The 14,082-nt window shown below is 39.9% G+C and overlaps 1 protein-coding gene across 4 annotated transcripts in view; it reads left to right on the top strand.

Moving 5' to 3' along the window:
* The window catches only part of Adcy2 (adenylate cyclase 2), a 396,939-nt gene that overhangs the window by 18,890 nt on the left and 363,967 nt on the right, over positions 1-14,082 (top strand). For all 4 annotated transcript variants that reach the window (XM_063257949.1, XM_063257950.1, XM_063257951.1 and 1 more), the window contains exon 2: positions 5,790-5,987. In XM_063257949.1, the coding sequence (XP_063114019.1) occupies positions 5,790-5,987 (198 nt within the window). The remainder of the gene's footprint in view (positions 1-5,789; positions 5,988-14,082) is intronic.

Consider the following 14,082-nt stretch of genomic DNA (forward strand, 5'->3'; position numbering starts at 1 on the left):
CCTATTTGTTTGAGATCCCTAGTTTTTGATGCAGGCACTCGTTACTGCAGTTTCTTGGCACCATTTTAGCTGGATCACACAGGATTTGTTATGTTGTGTTTCTGTTTTTGTTAGATCCAAGGAGTTTTTAAATTTTACTTCTCCCTTTAATCACCTAATGTTTATTCAAAACTGCTGTGTAATCTTCATATGTTTGTATAATTTTTGTAATTTTTCTTGCTGTTGATTTCTAGTCTTTATTATGATTGAAGAAGATAAGAAATACAGTTTCAGTGTCTTGGAATTTCTTAAATCTTACTTTATGGCCTCATACATGGTCTATTGTAGAAAAAAATCATTTATAGCTGTCAAATGAAATATCCCATAAACATCTGTTAATCCATTTGATCTACTTGATATTTTCCTGTTGATTTTCTTTCCTGAGCCATCTAGTTACTGGTGAGAGTAAGGTATTGGAGTCATCCAGTGTTGTTGTATTGAGGTCTGTCCCTCTTGCTGTGTCCAGTTGTGTTTGGTTTATAAAATTGTGTGCTCTGTTATTTGGTGCATGTCTTGATTACCTTTTACTAGTTGCTGAGACAGAATACCTGAAGCCCAAGTTGGGAAAGGAAAGATTTATTTCTTACAGGTTTTGGAGGTTTCAGTCCACACTCAGTTGGCTCCAAGGCAAGCGGGCATGGCTGGGCGGCAGTTCATGGCGGCTGCAAACAGCAAGCAGGAACCAGCAAAGAGCAAGACACACCTTCTTCCTGTCATTACATCACATCCTGGCTCCACCCCTTTGTGGGTGGAGCACTGACACCATCAATCCAAGCACTAGACAATGAACCATCACAAATGCACAATGCAAACTCATGAGGCCTGGGGGCCACAGACATAAACCATGACAGTGCACATAAATTTATAAGTGTTATATTTTCTTGATAAACTGTTCCCTTGATTAATGTGTAGTGGCTTGGTTTGTGTCTTCTAACTTATTTTGTCTAAAATATATTTTCGGAGACTGGAAGTGTGGCTCAAGAGTAGTTCTGGGTTTGGTCCTTACTATTGCAAAGTAAGTGCATTTTATGTACTTTATTGAATATGTGTGTAGCTCCTTCTGTTTACTTTTGGATTTCATAGCAGGCTTGGTTATTAAGAACTTTTTCTCAGTACTTGAACTATATCATCCCTGCCCATCAGGGTTTCTGCTAGGAAATCTTTAGTCTAATGAATTTGTTTCTAAATATGACTTGGATGTTCTCTTTTGCAAGTATCAGAATTCTTCCTTTGTTCTTGTACTTCTGACAATTTAATTATAATGTATTGTAGAAAGGTCTCTTTCTGGTCAAAGCTAAATGCCTCCTGCACTTAGATAATCATGTTTTTCTGAGGATTTAGGAAATTTTCTGCTATTATTTAATTGAGTAGTTTTCAATCCCCTCAAGCCATAGCTTTTTCCCCTTGGACAGGCCAGTCAACGGATGTTTGATCTTTTAATGGCAATCAGAGAGCTTACATTTTCTTCATTAGATTTTTTTCTTTCTGCCTGACTACAGTATTTCAACAATCTTGTCTTCAAGTTCTAATATTCTCTCTTTTGCCTTGTCTTGTCTACTTTTCAGTTCTTTATCTGGCTTTCGAGCTTTTTCATATCCAAGATTTCTATTTGCTTCCTTTTTTCAAATATTCACATCCTACATTGTCTTTCTTAATTCAACTATTTGTATTTTTTTAATTTCAGTAAGATTTTAAAAATCACTCTGTTGAATTTTTTGGCATTTCATTCATTCCGGTACCTTTGGACTCTGCTATGGGAGTTAGGAACTTTAGGAGGTATCAGGTCACCTCCCTTTGTCATATTCCTTGTGGCCCCCCCCCCCCCGCCACTTTTTTTAGAATCTCTTGGGCTGAGACTTGCTCACTGGCTGGGATGGATATCTCACACTTCTGTGATGGACTTCTCAGTGAGGTGCTTTGTCTTGGCAGTGTGTCTTGGGGTATCAGTCCCTTGTGTACTGTTGAGTTATTTCCATTTGGACTTTGTATATAATGTCTTCGTGGTTTTGTTGGCAGTGATTAGTGGGCTTTGACCCAGTGTATAGCATTTTAGAGTCTGAGGGGCCCACTGTCTGTCTTTTGGGAAGGAGGACCTTCTTGTTACGGAGACAGGTACTATGTAGACAGCTGAGTAAACACAGGTGACATGGGGTGTATCATCTGTAGTCACTTTACAATGAGAGCAAAACCTATGTCAGTGACAGTGACTTCCAGTGGCAGTGTTCCTATGGCTGCATGACTTGGGAGCTGTCTGACGCTGGCTGCTCCAGCTGTGGCAGTGACTCCAAAGCTGCTGTCCTGCGTAGACACTAGTGAGGATCCTGCAGTTTCATGGCTTGTAGGGTCAGGATCACAGTTCCATCTGTGATGATGCATCAGTCAGCATTGGTGTGTGATCTGATTGGTGTGTCACCTATACAGAGGACAGTGTCCACAGCTGTTGTGTTGTCCCTCTCTGCTGTGTGGAGCATCTGTCCAGGAGTAGGACCTCAGAACTTCCCCCAGCAGTGCCCATTTGGGGACGGGTTAATGGCCAGGAGCTTACACTCTCTCTCAGTTCTTTAAATTGAAGTGTCTTCCAAGATTCAAGTGGGATAAGGTTGTGGTTGGAGCTGAGTTTATTTCTTCTCAGCTGTGTGGGAGTATAGCGCAGTGACAGGGCACCCACCCTGCATCTGTGAGGCCCTCAGCTCTCATCCTAGCCTGCAAAGTAATAGTAAAACAGGTGATAGAAGAAAATCAGCAGTAACAGAAAAGAAAAGGGGAAAATAAAACCAAAAAGTTAAAATTGTTAAGGATAAAAGAAACAAAACATGAAAAAATGGAAGCCAGGGAGGATGGTGCACACTTGTAATTCCCGCACTCTGGGAGGCAGAGGCAGCAGGATCATAAATTCAAGCCCAGGTCGGGTGACTTGATTACTTGGTAAGACTCTGTCTTGAAATCAAAATTTAAAAATGGACTGTGCATTTAACTCTGTTCAAAATCCAGTCATAGGAAAAAACAAAAATGAAAAGAAAAGGAAAAAATAGGTTAAAGGAGAAAAAGGTTAAAAAAAAAACTAAACACAAAATTCAGGAAAAAGGTAAAATTTCTTTTCTAAGTGCTCAGATGCAGGAGCAGGGCTAAAGGTCACAACCAGTACTGATGGAAACTTGTCTGAGGTCTGGGGCTGTGTGCTGTACACACAGAGTGATGCTCCTGGGTTTTCACCCCGACTGCTCCCATAGTGGCTCCCGCCAGGTGACTAACAGTATGATTAGGGTTGAAGCTTTCAGAAATTCCTCCTAGCTGCAGTGTGCATGGAACGAGCTCCTGCAGGATGTGGAGATGCCAAACAAGGATACTCTCTGGAGATTGTAAGCAGGGTGCTTTGGTTCTGGGAAAAAGGCTGGCATGTACTTGGAAACTTCTGGGGGAAGGAGGGAGCAGGAGTCCCACACACCTAAGCCAGGGGGAGAGCTTTGGGGTCCCTGGAGTGCGTTGCCCTCTGACCAAGCTTCCATGGAAACTAACTCCCGGCTCTTCATTCTCTCGCTCCAGAAAGCTGATCCTGAGCTGACTCTCAAGTATGGAAGGAAGCAACTTCCTTTTCTGTCCTCCACATGGCAGTCCATGTCCCCCACTGTGTAAACTTCTCAGAGCCACTCCTCCCAACCAAGACTGTCCCATGAAGTGATCACCACTGGAGGCTGTGCAGTACAGTGGTCTCGAGTCCCAGAGACAGGGAATGTAGGCACACGTTTAGACCGTGGGGATGACTTCTAATTCCAGCATTCTGAGACTTTGCCTGCAGGTGCTGTAACCCCGTCTCTGAAGCCAGCTTGCTGTGGGGATCTCAGGGCTCTTTTCTGTTCACACTGCATCCCCCCCTTGTATCTGCAAGGTGACAGGTTCCGTGCTAATAGAGCTAGCTCAAACTCTATCTTCCACCTGCCTTGACAGTGGGAAATCCTTCCCAGCTGGAAAAGGAGAAGCCCTTTAGCATCTCCCCCACTTCCTTGAAGCCTGCTTCATAATCTTTCTGTTCACACAGCTACCAATTTTCAGTTCATACTTATGCATATTTTTGCCTCCTTTCAGTTTTTCTGGAGATGTAAAAACCAGCAAAGCTGATGCTTGTCTCTACTCTCCTGGATTTAAGTGAAAAGGCACACAAGGAAAAGAGCTTTCTGCTTATTTACTGGTTAGCTTTCTGTTTATAGCTCAGCTGCCTTCATTTGGGGAGGTTTACATTGAAACTAATTTCCACGGCTCCAGGTATGTAGCACTTGTAATTTACAATTCGATGGCCTCTGATGACATGCTACTGTGGTCCAAGTGGATTAATCCACGGTTTCTGGAGCCAGAGCCCACCCACAGCTAGCAGGTGTCTTAAGACTCTTTTGCCATGATCATAGAAGTGTCTGAGGGTCAGGATAATAAGTTAGGGAGTTAACTGATGGGAGGAGAGAGTAACAAGATCTCATTCAATCCTCTTGTTTTATGCTAGTTCTGAAATATATTCTCCTCTGTTTCCCAGGTGTCATTTAACACATACGTAGTTGTGACAAAGAGAGGGACATGGAGTCGGTTAAAGGGGAGCTGGGTCCTGGTTCCTTCATTGGTAACCTGGGCTTGGTGTGGCTTTGGGGCTGAGCTGTTTGCTTCCGTGTCTCCCTTTGGCTGGTTGCTTGGTGTATGGATAGAGCAATCTCTGGTGTGGAGTTAGAGCTGCTGATGGGATGGAGGGCCCTGTCCTCATTGGTGAAGCTTAAGAGTCACCTGGTTCTAGTGGAAAAGACAGCTACTCTACTGTCACAGAAGTGTTTTGGGTTCTGATCATGTATGTCTTGGGATTGAGACTCCCTGGGTGTTTTAGTAACTGTGTGCGAGTGGATAAGGATTAAAAACCTTGGGCAGTGTTTCCTTCCCCACTGAATGCATCCATGCCAAACCCCAGCTTAGTGTACTGCAGAAGACATACCCTCAGTCCAGGCTTTGTGACTAGAGGAAATGACATTTAGGATGGGAACTGATACTGTGTGTGTGGCCGGACAGCTAGAAATACAAGCGAGTATTAGTGTGCTAAAAAGGATCTAGAAAAATGCACCAGTAAGAAGCCAGTAATAAAAAACTTTTTCCTTTTGTTGGGGCCATAGAGAGGCGGAGGAAGCAAAACAAATAAGACCCCGGCCCCAAGCATTTCCCACTCTTGGTCTTTCTGTATTTAGCACTTCTGACCTTTTTCTACTAACCCTGGATCCCACTCAAACACTAACTATCATGCATGAAAATAAAGGCTGGTCATTTTAGAACCTGAGATAGGTTAATGTTTTTTTAAAAAATAAAATGCTCCAAAGCCACTTGGAAGACCTGCTTTCCTAAAGCTGGGGTGTTTATGATCTGCTGATTCAGATAGTAAAGCTGTTGCTTTATTTTCTCCTGGCTTGAATGTTTCCTTGTGTCACTTCTGCCTCGGCCTTTGCTTCTCTAGCTCGTCCTTACCCCATTTCTCAGGGGATGTGTAAATTGGAGAGTCTAGCTCTTTCGCTTAGTTTGAATAACCAATACTGAATGATCTATTTAGGAAAATACAGTTACTTAATATGAAACTTAAGTTTTTAAAAGTTCCTCGTGTCCTACTTTTGAAAAAATTTTCTTAAACCCTTTGTACCTTGACACTGATTACCATGTGTAACAGTGTAAATCATTGGTATCACAGAGTCCCTCAACTGGAATGTCTCAGTATGTTTTTCCTCTCTCCCCAGGAAGTTGAAGACCATGTGGCATTTTTAATCACAGTGCCCACTGCCCTGGCCATCTTCTTTGCGATATTCATCCTCGTTTGCATTGAGTCTGTGTTTAAGAAGCTGCTCCGCGTGTTCTCCTTGGTGATATGGATATGTCTCGTCGCCATGGGATACTTGTTCATGTGCTTTGGAGGCACCGTCTCTCCCTGGGACCAGGTAGGGTGCTAAAATATATTTTTTCCTGGAATTTCCTGTCTATGCCATGAATTGTGACATACTCTGTTCTGCAAACCTGTCCTTAGACTAAAAAGGAGATTGATGCGTGCAGTCAAAATATATGGTGAATATTTAAAATTATTGCAGATTGCCATTAATCCCATCTAAATAATCCTGCTTGCTTTGAACACACCCATCTTATTGCCTTGTTCTTGCCACTTTATGAAGCAGTTCTGGAAGTGCTTTTCCACGTCTTTACAGGGAGTGATACAAAAGCAAAAACAAAAACAAAAACAAAAACAAAAACACAGTGAATGCTGCTACCAAGTGCCATCCAGTAGAACTGCTGGCTCATAAAAATGTGATGCTGTGTCCTCATCTCTGTCGTTCAGTCCTTCTGGCACTGTGTGACTTGTAGCTCTTCCCCAAAGGCAAAGTGACCACGGAAGGTAAACATTAGAGTTGATTCAGGACATGGAACCACCATGACAGCTCAGTTAAGGATGCTCAAGGCAGAGAACTTCTGTAGCTGATTGAGAAAGTGGTGAGGGACCTAGGACACCTGCTGGAAGCTGGAAGATCTGTGAAGTGCTCGTCCGCTCCAGTCCCTGGGTTCTCCACTCCCAGGGCAACAGATTTGACAACCAGCACTCTGAGCTGGCTGAAGAACATCGAGAGGAAAGTAGTTTCATGTATGATACAGAGAGAGTGGGTGAGAGACAGCCTTGTGAGATAGTCGCGGAGAGGGTAGAAGTGAAACGGGGATCTCCAGGGCTCCCCTGGGGTGCCTGAGCTCAGACTAAGATGACCATATGGCCTGTGTCCTGCTTGGGAGGTCAGGTTTGGTGGGAGCAGTCATCAGCCAGCAAGATCCTAAAGAGGATCCTTCCAGGGTGCTGGCACTGTTGCCAGCATCCATCGGAAATCAGTGATCTAAATGACTATAGATTAGTATAAGGAGAGTCTAATTGTCATCACTAAAGTCAGAGTCCCCTTTGTTTTGGTGAAGGGCTGTTCATGAGTGGTTCCTAAGGTTCCTCAAAATCCAGTTGTCATTTGATGCCCTTTTTGTCGTTGAATTTACTACCACAGACGAGGTAACATAGTAGTGGTCAGCAATTTGTTTTCTCTCTACACCAATGCCTCGATTGCTTGGTTGAGGGCATAAACAGTACCCTGTGGCCTGATACTGCAGAATGGGGCACTAGGCCCAAGAGTTTGTAAACCCCAGCACAAACAACAACAAAAAAACCAGACATGCTGAAAAAACAAGGCAACAAAATGCCTCTGCAAACTCCCAACTCCGCCAAAATCAGTGCAGAGGACAAAGAGAAGGAGAAATCATAAGCTAGACAGCAAATAGATCTGAAAGAGTCCAGTGGAGGGAAAACAGTTCTGGAAGCTTCTTGGCAAATTTAAAAACAAAACAAAACTAATCACATCACAGTTTCACATAATGAAACAAATGATCTGCGAGTCTAGAGAAGACACTGACAAACTGCCAGTGGAGCTAAGAAGGAGATTAAAAAAAAAAAATCCCAAGCCTAAAAATAGTAAAGCATAAGAAAGTTCCAAACAGAATTCCAGGAGATTAAACCCATGATTGAAAGTTTGAGTAGCAGAAATGACTCATGTGAAGACACAGTGAGAGTCCTGGAGGATAGGACTGTTGGCAGTGATCATTTAAGGAGAGAGAGCTATTCCTTAGGAGCAGCAAAGGAACATACAGTATGGATCCAGCAGCTCCTGGAGAACTCAGAGAGATCTAATATGAGAGAAACTGGAATTTGCGAAAAATCAGAAGACAGCACAAAGGACATAAAAACCCTGTTTATTACTTGTTTTTACACAAGTAATAGGAGAAAACATTCTAGGCATGAAAATAATTTAGCATATAACCTATAGAACCCCAACTAACCATGACAAAAACAAACAAACACCACTCCCTGCCATGTAACATTTAAAGTACCAGAAAGAACAGAAGAACAGAATCATAAAGGCTCCTAGAGAAAGGCAACAAATCAGCTATAAAGGAAAGCCTATTAAAATTACAAGGGATGGGGCTGGGGATTTAGCTCAGCGGCATAAACGCCTGCCTTGCAAGTGCATGGTTGTGAGTTCAATCCTCGGTACCAGAAAAAAAAAAATAAAAAGAATTACAAGGGACATCTCAACACAAAACTAAAAGTCAAGGAGTGTACAGCATCAAGTGTTTCATGCTCTTAAAAAAAAAAGTATCAGCCCAGGCTGTTATGTCTTGAAAAATTTCTAAATTTTTAACAATTTATGGGGGGAGACTAATGAAGGATGTAAAAGAACTCTATGTTGAAAACTACAGTACTTTGAAAAAAGAGATGGAAGAGGATATTAGCAAATGGAAAGCTATCCTTTGCTGTTGGGTAGAAAGAATTAATATAGTGAAAATGGCCACGCTTCCAAAACTGTTACACAGATTTAATGCAATTCTGATCAAAATTCCAGAAGCGTATCTCATGGAACTAGAGAAAACCACAGGAGACTCAGAAGAGCAAAGGAAATTCTGGGCAACAAAGGCAAGGCAGTGGGTACACACTCTCTGACTTGCAATTAAACTACAAAGCTACCGTGATTAAAAACAGCATAATACTGGCAAAAAGGTAGACCTGAGGATCAATGGAACAGATTAGAAGATACAGAAATAACTCAAGACATACTAAGCTACTTTATTTTTGAGGAAGTTGCCAAAATCATTCACTAGAAGAAAGACAGTTTGTTTAATAAACGATTCTGTAGAAATTTGCTCTGCACATGCCAAAGATTAAAATTGGACTCATATGTTTCACCATGCACTAAATTTGGAATGTATCAAAAATCTAAATAGTGAAACAGAAAGAAGCATTAAATCTGCTGAAAGATACAGGTAAAACTCTTGAAGACATTGGTGTAGGCAGAGACTTTATGAATAAAACCCCAGTTGCGTAGGAACTGCCATAAAGAATCAACAATTGGGATCTCAACTTATTAAAAAGCTTTTGCAAAGCAAGAAAAGCCACCAACAGAGTGAAAGGACAACCCACAATGTGATAAAAATGTTCATCAGCTGTCGTTCAGACAAAGGATTACTATAGAGAATAAATAAAAAACTAAAAAAAAAAATACCTCCCAAATTTAAAGACCCAATCCAAAAAATAGGCATTTGAGATGAATACACACTTTTCAGATGAAGAAATACAAACAGAAAATAAATATATGAAAAAATGTTCAATATCACTTGGGCATTCAAGAGATGCAAATTAAAACAACACTGAGATTCTGCCTTACCCTAGGAAGAATGGCTGTTATCAAAAAATCAACCAATAACAGAGGCTGGAGGGATAGTGGGTAAAAAGAACCTTTCTCCACTGTTTGTGGGAGTGTAGTCTGGTTCAACCACTCTAGAAATCAGTGTGGAGATTGCACAAAAACCTGGGATTGGAAGTCCCATTTGACCCAGCTATTGCTTTTCTGGGTATCTTTCCATAAAAATTAAAAACATCATACTACAGTGATATATGAGCACCAATGTGTATAGCAACACAATTTGTAGTAGGTAGATCTTAGAAACAAGCTAAATGCCCATCAACCAAAGAATGGATAAAAAAGATGTGGCATTTTTATGTAATGGAGTATTACTCAGCCATAAAGAAAGATAAACTTTACTTACTTTCATTGGTAAACAGATGCAATTAGAGACCATATTCATAGGGGAAATACATAAGACTTACATGTGTAAATATTTTATTGTCTCTCTTGTGTGAGAAGCTGAAATAAATGTAAGATAATTATGTGACTAATTTCCTCTAAGTTCATTGAAAGGAAAGATTTGTGCTAATAGTTCTGGGACAATTATATGAAGATATATTGTATTCTGAGTAACTGATTTAAAGATAACAATACATGATTTATTAACCATTGTTTCCCACTAATTACCGTATTTTGAAATTTTGGATTTTTTTCTGTTTAAAATAAAGTAAAAAGTTATGGAGATATAAGATACTTCTATGATAAAGAAAACCTGAAGAAATTCATGACCACCAAACCAACAATCTAAAATTCTCAAAGATATCCTAGGAGACAGTGAAGCTAACAATGCCAAAATGTCCAATAAAATGAATACATCTTGTAGGGATAGTAATTAAATAAAAGGGAAAGAGAGCAAGACCACTTAAGGAAATTAATACAATGGCAGGAATGGGTCAGTAACTATGGATGTAAATGGACTTAACTTGCCAGTCAAAAGACACACATTAGCATAGTGGATCAACAAAAATCCAACAGTATGCTGTGTACAAGAAACTCATTTAGTGCAAAAAGAAATTCATAGACTAAAAAAACCCTCAAAGGATGGAAAACAACATTCCGTGCAGTGGAAACCTGAAAACAAGCAGGAGGTAGCTATCCTATTTTCTGATAAAGTAGGTTTTAAGCCAGAGATGATCAACAGAGGTAAAGAGAGACTTTACATATTTATTTGTTGATGGAACTATTCAGAAAGGTACTAACAGGAAGAGATAATGATTGCAAACACATATGCACTAAACTATTTTGTACCCAACTTCATAAAACAAACTCTGATAGACATAAAAGATCAGATAAATGTCAGTGGAGAGGATCTCATACCCCTCTATCACAAATAGACAGGGCAACTCAACAAAACAGTCAACAAACAAATAGCAGAATTGAACTAAAACTTTGAACAAATCAATGTAATATATAGAACATTCCACCCAACAACAACAGAATACAGGGTCTGTTTGGTTGCATATGGTACTTTCTCCCAAATTAACCAAATATAACTAAGTAAATGCAAAAGAATTGAAATTTCACAATGTATATTATCAGATCACAGTGCAGGAAAACTGAACTCAATAACAAAAGAAACCATAGAAACTATGTATACATATAGAATTTAAACAACACACTTTTGAATAATTCATGGGTCAGAGAGAAAATTAAGGAAAAAAATAAGGTAGTTCATAGAAAAATGATAATATCTGTACAAGTATGTTGTATACTAGAATATGTGGGATAACCAAAGGTAATCCTAGCAGGAACTGTACAGCATATTGGAAAAATATAATGAGCCCCCCCAAAAAAAAAAAAAAAAAACAAACTTCTGATACAGCTCAAGGTCTTAGAACAGCAAGAAGAACCCAAATCCAGAGTTTTTTCAAAGGAAAGAAATTAATGAGATTAGATAAAAACCTAATGATTGGAGACTAAAATACAGTACAAAGAATCAAAGAATTGGAAAGCCATTTTTTTTCAAATAATAAATAAAATAACCCCTTAGCCGGTCTTACCAAAACAGGAAAGAAGATATAGATTCATGCAATTAGAAATAAGGAAGGTGAAATTGCAATAGACACTACTTAAATCCAGAAGATTATTAGCAGTTATTTCTCAATCAATCAATTGCCAATCAATTGAAGAACTCTGAAAAAATGGAGAGATTCCTAGATAACAAAAAGACTTAAAAATCTCAAGCTTTCCAATAACAGGCAATAAAATTGAAACAGAAATAATAATAAAAAATGACCAACTAAGAAAAGCTTGAGACTTGATTCCGATTCACAACGAATTCTATAAGAACTTTAGGGAATATCTAATGCCGGCAAGCCTCAAACTTTTTATTGAAATGGAAGGGAAGGAGGCATTTCCAAAATCACTCTCAGAAGCTAACGGTCTCCTGATCCTCAAACCAGACACGTGTCCAACCAAAAAGAACTATAGGTTAATTTCTGTAATGAACTTATTAAGATACTGGCAAACAAAATGATATAAATCAAAACGACTACGCCATGAGCAAGTAGGCTTTGTCCCAGGGGTGCCAGAAAGACTCAACACAGGCAAATTAATAAATGCACTTATCACATAGACAAAAGTGAGGACAAAAATCACAAGCTCATCTTAAAAGATGCAGAAAGGCCTTTGACAAACCAACATCCATTCATGATAAAAAACCATAAACAAAATAGATATAGAAGGTCCTTATCTCAACATGATAAAAGCCACGTGTGACCAGCCTACTGCTGACATCATGTTAAACCAAAAGCCTTCCTTCTAAAATCAGGAATAAAATAAGAATGTCCAGCTGCACAGCTTCTGTTCAGCACTGTCCTCAAAGCAGTCAGAACACCCAAGAGAAAGAAAGAAAAGCAATGCATGTAGGAAAGGATGAAGTAAAAATACCATTATTTGCAAATGACGTGATTTTTTTAGTTAAAAGATCCAAAAACTCCACCAAAAGACTCCTAGAATTGATAACGAAATTGAGCAATGTATCAGGATACAAAAATAAACATAGAAAAATCAATAGCTTTCCTATACACTAATAATGAAAAAGAAATTAGGAAAAAGTACCATTCACAGTAACATCAAAAAAGTTAAATACTTAGGTGTTAGTCTAGCTAATGAAGTGAAAGATGTCTACAGTGAAAATTGTGTCAGACTGAAAAAGGAAATTGAGGAAGACATCAGAAAATGGAAAAATATCTCTTGTTCCTTGATAGACAAAATGAAAATGGCTACACTTCCCAAACTGACATACAGATTTAATGTAGTTCTACTCAAACTACAAACATTATTTCTTTCAGAGTTAGAGAAAACAACCCTAAAATTTATATAGAATCAAAAGAGACACAGAATAGCAAAAGAAATGCTGCGTAACCAAAGCACAGCCAGTGGCATCACAATCCCAGACTTAGTCATGCTGTAAGGTTACAGTGATTAATGTAGCATAGTTCTGCACAAAAACAGGCAATAAATATAAATTCTTTCTCTGTGTCTTCGTCACAGTTTCAATAACTCAGTTCTGTTTCCTGAGTGCCAGCCTGATTTCTCCAGATTTTATTCTTCCGAGAGCCTCACCGGGTACTTCCAGCCCCCCAGGACTGGGTGCTGCCATTAAATTCAAAATGTAGGATGCATGTCACGAGCTAACGTTTTGTAAAGTGAATCAGCACTCATAAAAAATTCTTTCTCCATGGCTAAAGTGTTCCTATTGACACACAGACTTCTGTAGCAAATCGGTCACCATGATCACAAGAGGATTACTGCACATTCCTGGTGAGGCTCCTGGCTGAGGAATGCTCACATCTGGGTAGTATCCTTTCTCTAAGAGCGTGGTGTCTAACCAATGGACCTTCCCCAGTGCCACTGCTACCTGCATTATTTCTCCCATGAATCCATCCAATGGCTTGGTTAAATGAGGATTTTCCAGGACACAGGTCTGGGTTAGAGATATGAGTGCTCAAGCTATTAGCTGAGGGCTTATAATTGAAGCCATGGGATTTTGTAGCCATCCATGAGCTGGGCATCCTGTAGGCCAGGGTTGCTGGAGACAGAGTCAGTGGTTGAGAGAGTATCAGGATCCAGAAGTAGATAAAGATGCTCCATGTCCCTGTCAGAGGCTTCTCTTGGCTCCCTGAGCTTTTGACTTTCCTGGGCACCCTCTATGGCCGTGGGCTCATGTGCCCTCTGGTTGACAGGGGACAGTAAAGAGCACTGGCTTGCTCTTTGGTGGCATTAACTCACAGTGCTCTCTGGCACGAGGAATGAGCCAGCTTTGCACGGGTGAGTCAGCAGCATCAGAGACCTTCACTCTGGTGGCTGGGTTCCCCATCCTCATTTGGAATTTCCAAAGTTTACTTTTCCATGGGAATCATAGAATCAGTCTGTTGTGTTCAGTGAAAAGTCCACTTGGGATGTGGCTTTATATGATATCGAATTTCTGAAATTTTTCTTTGAAAGATATTTAAAACTGTGAACTAAATAAAAAGGATACTATATTAAAAAAAATCTGGAGATTGATTATCTTCTCTGCTGAGCTGTTCTACCAAACTGTATCTATCTCCAGGAAATTTGGTTGTCTTCTGTTTTTTTTTTTTTTTAAAGATATTTTCTTTTTTAAAAAATCAGTAGTTTACAGAGACCCTGTTGCCCTCTGAAGATGGTTGGAACTGTTGTTCTCTCCTTCTCATCCTTCCCTCACTCTATCCTTACGTAGCACAGTGGTGACTTTGTTAGCTGGGACTGCCCAGGAGTGAATGACAGAGTACACAGAGAGTACACAGGA

This window comes from Cavia porcellus, unplaced genomic scaffold, assembly GCF_034190915.1.
Source record: "Cavia porcellus strain 051 isolate PalLab524CR breed Dunkin Hartley unplaced genomic scaffold, mCavPor4.1 scaffold_11, whole genome shotgun sequence".
NCBI lineage: Eukaryota > Metazoa > Chordata > Mammalia > Rodentia > Caviidae > Cavia > Cavia porcellus.